Below are 7,754 nucleotides of genomic sequence, written 5' to 3'. Positions count from 1 at the left end.
TCTTTAAAAAAAGAACCAGAGTGGCGCAGCGGTCTAAGGCACCTCATCGCATGCAGTGCTAGAGGTGTTACTGCAGACCTGGGTTCATTTCCTAGGCTGTGCTTCAACCAGCCGTGGCCAGGAGTGCCATAGGACAGTGCACAATTGGCCTAGTGTCGTCCGGGTTAGGGCTCATCGCGCTCTACTGACTCCTTGTGGCGGGCCAGGTGCCTGCGGGCTGACCCCTGTCACCAGTTGAACGGTGGTTCATCCAACACATTGGTGCTGGGTTAAGCTGACGGGTGTTAAGGAGCGCGGTTAGGTGGGTCATGTTTCGGGGGACGCATGACTCCACCTTCGCCTCTCCCGAGCCCGTTGGGGAGTTGCAGCGATGAGACAAGATCGAAAATTGGGAAATCCTACAATTTACAGTTGAGTGGCCTAGCCACCCTCACGTACTTTGTGCCCCCTCAGATATTTGGGGTGCATGACGCCCCCGCTACTGTATGAGGTCCCTCATGGTTCCAGCCATGCCAGCTTCGCCCCAAATTTGCTCAAATTCTAAGTTGTCATTGTAGTAGCCTCTTATCAAAGAAATCTTACATACACTGCCAAACTGAACAATTCTGTACCAGGGCCATATTTGATCCAAATTGTGAATAAAATCTAATTTATCAACTGAGATGAAATGGATCCCAATTGAACTGACCCCTTCTCGAACTTTTAAGGATCAGTAGATTAATATTTCTTAAGGTCAATCTCATAAGGTTTGATTTTATTTTGTTCTAGTTAACAAAACAAATGCACGGCTGCAATCCAGTCAAATCCTATTAGAAGCTGGTTGCATTTGAGTATTGAGCCCAAATGTCAAAGGTGAGGGAGAGAAGGGAACGGAAATGACTGAGAGGAACATATATTTGGTGTGTCAATAAGAGGAAAGGTCAGCCAATCAGGTAAGTGATGGAAAAGGCAACTGTTTGAGAGGCCTGGAAGGTGGCTGTTCATTCTTTTCACCTTGATGTGTGGCAAAAGGTATTTAATTCAAGATCTTAATGTGTCCCTGAATGTTGTCTGTGGATTTACAGTTACAGTCGCTAGTGAATGTCTACACAGCCCTTGCAGTCTTCACATTCTGCTACCTTAAATTTAAATCTAAAAAAAGATGACATTAGATTTTCTCCCCTTACCGATCTACACAGAACCGGCTTTGCTCCTTTTATGTTTATTTTGAACCTGACAAACTCCCCAGTCCCTTCCGGTGACAAGCATTCCCATAACATGATGTTGCCATAACAATACTTGAAAAAACAGAGGATCAACAACATTGCATAAACTCCACATTACTGGCCTTCATGACAAAGTCAAAAGAAGGAAGCCTGTTTTATGAAATCCACTCCAAATCAACCATCATGTTTGCAACAAGGCCGTTAAGTATTACTGCAAGACAACACAGCAAAGAAATGTACTTTTTTGCCTAAATTAAAAACTACAGGTTTGGGTCAAATCCAATACAACACAGAGTGAAACCCTCTGTATTTTAAGTATTGCAGTGGCATCATGTTGTGGGTATGCTTGTCACCGGCAAGGACTGGGGAGTTTGTCAAGATCAAAAGAAATATGAAAGGAGCAAAGCCAAAAACAATGGATATAATAATGTTGCCCTAAGAGTTGTGCAAAATTGGAAGAATCTTTTTCACAACTGAAATGGCTTCCAAAGGTGTTTCCACCAAGTAATAACTCTGGGGTGTGAAGACATATGCAATCAATACAACTTCATTTTATGTGTATGAAACTGTTCTATAATTTTCTTTCACTTTAAAAATATGGAGTAGGTTGTGTCGATTAGGAAAAAAATGTCAACCTTTTTAGGTTTAATTTTAAGGCAGAAAATGTGAAGACTGTGCAAGGAGAGTGTAGACTTACACTAGGCACTGTATCTTTATTATCTACAAACGCTACATAATAATTAACCTATTATAACATTCGATTAACATATTATAACATCCTAATGTTAATACATTTCATATTCTGTTGGCATTGTCCTATACTGACAGAATCAAGCAATATTAAGTTTAAAAAGTGATGCTTTATCCAATTTAGCTATACATTTACCTAATCTCATGGACCCCTAGAATGTAGTCTATATGGGCTCTATCTTCCTCTGGGTGCAACTAAGTGACAGTATTTATTGTCAAATGCAAGCATTTTGGTATACTTTGGTCCAGCACAGGACAGCAGTAATATTTCCTGTTGCCGATCTATACAGCCACATTTGCATTAAGTTATGAGTGTTTGACTAGTAACTGAAAGGTTGCAAGTTCAAAACCCCGAGCTGACAAGGTACACATCTGTCGTTTTGCCCCTGAACAGGCACTGTTCCTAGGCCGTCATTGAAAATAAGAATGTTCTTAACTGACTTGCCTAGTTAAATAAAGGTAAAATGTTAAAAAAAACAAGCACACATCAAAACCCACAAGGAAATGGTTAATTGGCCACAAAATGGCCATCTCAGTCTCCGCACTTGAAATCTATTGAAAAAGGAACTGCACAGACTAAGGACCTAGAAGGATTCTGTATGGAGGAATTGTCAAAGATCCCTCCCAATGTGTTCTCCAACCCATAAAACATTTTTGTCACACCTTGGTCATTGTTTTTGTGTTTTTGTTATATGTTTGGGTAGGCCAGGGTGTGACATGGGTTTATATGTTGTGTTCCGTATTGGGGTTTGTATTAATTGGGATTGTGTATGATTAGGGGTGTGTCTAGTTAGGGGTGTGTCTAGTTAGGCTTGGCTGCCTGAGGCGATTCTCAATTGGAGTCAGGTGATTCTTGTTGTCTCGGATTGGGAACCGTATTTAGGTAGCCTGAGTGCGCTTTGTATTTTGTGGGTGTTTGTTCCTGTCTCTGTGTTGTAGTCTCCAGATAGGCTGTAATTAGTTTCACGTTTCGTTTGTTGTTTTCGTATTTCAGTTATTTCATGTACCGCAATTCCTTCATTAAAGTCATGAATAACCTACACGCTGCATTTCGGTCTGACTCTCTTCATTCAACAGACTAACGATGTTACAATTTTTGAAAAAGGCTCAGTGCGTTTATTCTCGAAAGGTATTGAAAACAGGGGTGTCAATAATTCTGACCCCTGCCTTTGAGAAAATAATTATTACTTGTTTAACAAAATCGCTTTCTCTGATCAATTGCATTAGTGTAAGAGAATTTAATTTCCCAATGTTTTTGAGCTTACAATACAGCTCAGTATTTGAATAATTTATTTTAGTCAATTTCGCTCATTGTTATCAAGGGTGTCAATAATTTCAGACCCCACTGTATCTGTTACATTAGTATATTTGAATCAGTGTTTACTGTTCCCATGGTTTACTTAGGAACCATTTACCTAGGGGAATACTCAGAACCTTCAGTAAGACCCAAGATGAACTTTTGACATGCTGAACAGGGCGTTGTCTCAAACCCAGACCTTTGACACTGCAGACATATTTAACGGAGGGCTCAAACTATCTTTGTAAATGATCCTACTGTAGATCTGTCAATTCTAGTTATCACAGAGCTGTTCTTGCCTAGTTCTGTAATGTCATGTTTCATGAGGCCACCAAGGAAGAGTAGCTGCTGCTTTTGCAACAGCTAATGGGCAACCTAATAAAATACCAAATACACTGGCTACATCCTGACATCTCCTTACTTGGAAGAGAGCAATTTGGAATATGCTATTGAAGGTGTGGACGTAAATAGTTAGGTTGCACTACAGGTTAGACGCAATGGTTTGGCCAGTTGCTAGTTCACCAACTGGAATGGAGGAAATCACATCTAAATATACTTTTGAGTTCACAAAACAGTAAGAACAAGCGCTCTTTCCATTACATAGACTAACCATATGAATCCAGGTCAAATCTTATGATCCATTATTTATGTCACTTGTTAAATCGACTCCAATCAATGTAGATGAAACGGGAGGAGACAGGTTAAAACAAGGATGTTTAAGCCAAGAGACGTGGTTTGTATATGTGTGCCATTCAAAGGGCGAATGGGCAAAACAAAATATTCAAGTGCCTTTGAACGGGGTATGGTAGTAGGTGCCAGGCACACTGGTTTGTGTCAAGAACTGCACTGCTGCTGGGTTTTTTCACACAACAGTTTCTTGTGTGTATCATCAAGAATGGTCCACCACTGTAAGACATCAAGCAAACTTTACAACTGTGGGACACAATGACTAGCATCCCTATGGAAGGCTTTCAACACCTTGTCGATTCTATGCCCCGACGAATTGAGGCTCTGTGGGCAAAAGGGGGAGGGGAAGGTGTTCTTTATGTTTTCTACACTAAGTGTACGTATTTGGGCATTTCCTTTCGAAAAACAGAGCTAAAAATGTAGAAATTTTTGTGGTACTGTTCATCTGACTGCGACATGTTTCTAAAACATGAACCAAATATGATAAAGGAAAAGATAACCTTACTCACACCATGGCTGGACTTCTTTAATGCTCAATTCAATCAAATTAAAATAGAAAACCTCACCGCCAAAACATGTAATACACGGTATATATATAAAAATAGTTTGAGTTAAACATTTGTCACAACATTGCAAACAGTTTTCATTGAAGGGCTGCTATTATCTAATATAAATAAAGAATTTAACCTTCACCAACCCCATGTTGTAAAGAAGTCATAACTTATTTGCATTTCACTGTTCATTATATAAAGGAAAGCTGGTTGCCACTGAATATATATTTTTTGCATTAAAACTATTTTCACAATAATGAAAGTTTCCTTTTGTTTTAAGACTTTTGAAAAGGAAACCATTGATATAATCTCAAAGTGACAAATATCAGGACCATGCACCAGGCTACACAAACGGTTTCCAGTGAATTGATTCTTATTTGATTAGGGAGTTAGGGTAATAAATTGTAAAAAGGCTAAAGTATCCAACTAAAATTACACAATTAGGAAGCTATTCTGACTTGAATTCAATGAACGATATGCACACATTTTTTCTCAACTCCTTATTGGGCTATTCATTCTAGGAAACACTTACCCCAACAGACAAAAACAAATCAAAACTGTTTACATTTGACAATGGTACATTGAAATACGCACATATTTTAACACATAGCTTACTGATCATGGAAACAGCAGGTACATAGACCAGACAGGAGACAATATGAACCACTTCATACTAACCACCATTATATCCTTCAACCACAAACATCAATATGTTAATATCAGTTACAGATCACTGCACGTAGCACATTTTCTTCAATAAAGTTTTCCTTTATGTTACAAGTCATTCACTTCACTACCAAAATGAGTCTTTTACTATAAATGCTATAAATTTGTTTTCTGGATCTCTCGACATCCGTTTTCATCCGGTCTCTGGAAACATATACTATCAAAGTGACTAGCTTTCCCATTACTAATCAATGTCAGGAGCATGTATTCCCTATGGCAGAAACTAACACAGCAACATAGCCTGACTTGGTAAGCAAACATGTTCCAGTGCAAAGAAAAACTACGATACTTGATTTACCAAATAAAAAACATTTACTTTGGTAGTGCCTATGTGCACACAATACAAATTGTGGTCAGTGTGATATCAGACAACTGATTGCATTAAAAGGCTTCTTCCTTCCATCACCATTTGATGAACATTAGGCCTGCTAGAACTCCATATCCCAGTATGAGAAAGAGCACCTTAAGCAGTCTGTCATGTTTATCTTCCAGCTCCCGAGACAGGATCTCAAAGAAGGTGACAAAGAGGAAAGTACCAGCAGCCAGGCCTTGGAGCACCACCGATGCAATACTGCCTGCCAGGTTCTGGGCACTATTGATGCACATGCCCAGTCCGATGCCAATGGGTATCATGAGGCTGACCGTCACACCCAGTTTGATGGCATCCCTCATGGGCAAAGAAGCTTTGGCAACACTCACCCCCAGAGCCACGGCAGCCAGGGTCTCGTGGATGACCACCCCCAGGAAGAGGCTTCCAAGCTTGGCCCCGTCCTCCTGGAGGCCCAGCGCCAGTCCCTCAAAGACAGAATGGGCAGAGAGAGCCAGGACCAGGCTGGCCAGCCGTAGAGGCCCAGCTCTGGCCAGCTCGGTGGGGCTGAGGTGTCCATGGTGATGCCCATGGTGGTGGTGGCGGCCCATGGTGGTGGTGGAGCCCCGGGTGGGGGAGATGAATGGAGCGTCGTACTCAGAGTCGCTACCAGCCTCTGAGCCCCTTGCGTTGAAAGTTTCCAGGTCAATGAAAGATGGCTTCTCCTTCTTGAAGGTGAGCACTGCCTGCTCCACAAAGACTGTGAGGAAGAAGCCCAGCATCATCATAGTCTCTGCCAGTGGGTAGTCTGTGGTGATATTCACCAGTTTAAGGACCTCATCCACCTAAGGCAGAGACACCCAATAAATGAACATCAGCATAAACATTCTACGTCTATTCTACAACAGCAAAAAAGTTGAGGCTTTCACGTATTGTCAGAATACATTTTGGGGGCCTTCCAAACTACTTCTGAGATGACATGATTATGGGAGGTTTTATAAACCAATCAACCTTTTCCTCTACAAAATCGAATATTTTTAAGACATAGCTACTTACCTTGTCTCGTACGGCAGGCAAAAGAGCATTGAAGCAAGTGGCCAGAAATACACCACCTCCAAAAGAATTGCAGAGTGCAAGAGCCTTCCTGTACCTTGGGGCTTTTTCATAGTCCACCTGAATCATGAGTCGCACTGGGAGAAGAATCCCAGCCAACATGAGGGTAAACACTCCCAGAAGGCAAAGGACCTTGGCCACTACAAGCTCCATAATGTCCAGATATGGTATCGCTCAGTAATATGAGTGGCACATAACCCTCAAAGCCTCTTCTATTTTCTGTCAGAAACAGAGATGTGTCTTGTCATGATGGTCCTGGTCCGAGAGGCTGTGACATCAACTACAAAATGATAAAATAAACAGTTAAATATGCGCAAACAAACTAACTAGGTCAACTGTGAGATGTATCTGTAGTGACAGTCCGTTACAAACTAGAACAGATAGCTAAGCTATGACCACCTTGACTGTTTTGAATTGATTACATCTCATCACAGCTGGGAGTACTAGCTAGATGTGCAATCTTGAATGATGCAAAGCACAATCTTTAATACTGCACAAGTATAGACATGTACATATCCGACAGCATGTAACGTTAACCATGATTACAATCAACATGTGAGATTGTTGCTAATTTAGCTAGGTAACATTGCACTCACGGCAACATAACGTTAAGTCAATTATCTGAGGAACCCGTTGATAAAACACAGCTTTCTAAGAGGATGCTACAGTCGGTATAATTAATAATAATTTGGATCACGCTGCAATCTTTGTCAGCAGCTAAATTGTACACGAGTAAATAATAATACAATGACTATAGCTAGTTTCTATCGAGCTTTTTGATGGGAAATATGAAATACCTCTGTAGTACACCTTCCCTTCACAGCTTCATTCCTTGTTCTGGTGACACTTCGTGTTCACACGACGTAAACGTTTGATTGGTGGAGAGCATATCATTATGTGATGACGTTTCGTTGAACGCTTTTGTAAACATAAGTCTACATTTGAGCAAGTTCCTGAAAATTAATGCTATGCTCCTGAAAATACATTTTTTTTGCTAAATATATCAATGGAAAACAGAAATCCGCACACTGTCGCTCAGGAGGCAAAACATTTTTTTTATAGTTTCAAAATGTCCAAATTGAATATATGTATATTACTGTACATGTTTATCACATTCC

General features: G+C 40.6%; 1 protein-coding gene across 1 annotated transcript; it reads right to left on the bottom strand.

Annotated features, from left to right (window-relative positions):
- Positions 1–4,444: 4,444 nt before the first annotated feature.
- On the bottom strand, positions 4,445–7,679 carry LOC123997266 (zinc transporter ZIP3-like). The gene is made up of 3 exons (XM_046301426.1): positions 7,434–7,679; positions 6,580–6,916; positions 4,445–6,368 (listed from the first exon to the last, which is right to left on the bottom strand). Exons 2-3 carry the CDS (start codon positions 6,787–6,789, stop codon positions 5,619–5,621), a joined length of 960 nt encoding a protein of 319 aa, XP_046157382.1. The 5' UTR covers positions 6,790–6,916; positions 7,434–7,679; the 3' UTR covers positions 4,445–5,618.
- Positions 7,680–7,754: the final 75 nt, after the last annotated feature.

The sequence above is a fragment of the Oncorhynchus gorbuscha genome, linkage group LG15 (assembly GCF_021184085.1).
Source record: "Oncorhynchus gorbuscha isolate QuinsamMale2020 ecotype Even-year linkage group LG15, OgorEven_v1.0, whole genome shotgun sequence".
NCBI classification, from domain to species: Eukaryota; Metazoa; Chordata; class Actinopteri; order Salmoniformes; family Salmonidae; genus Oncorhynchus; species Oncorhynchus gorbuscha.
The sequence above is the reverse complement of the archived record's forward strand: the minus strand, read 5'-3'. Positions and strand labels throughout refer to the sequence as shown.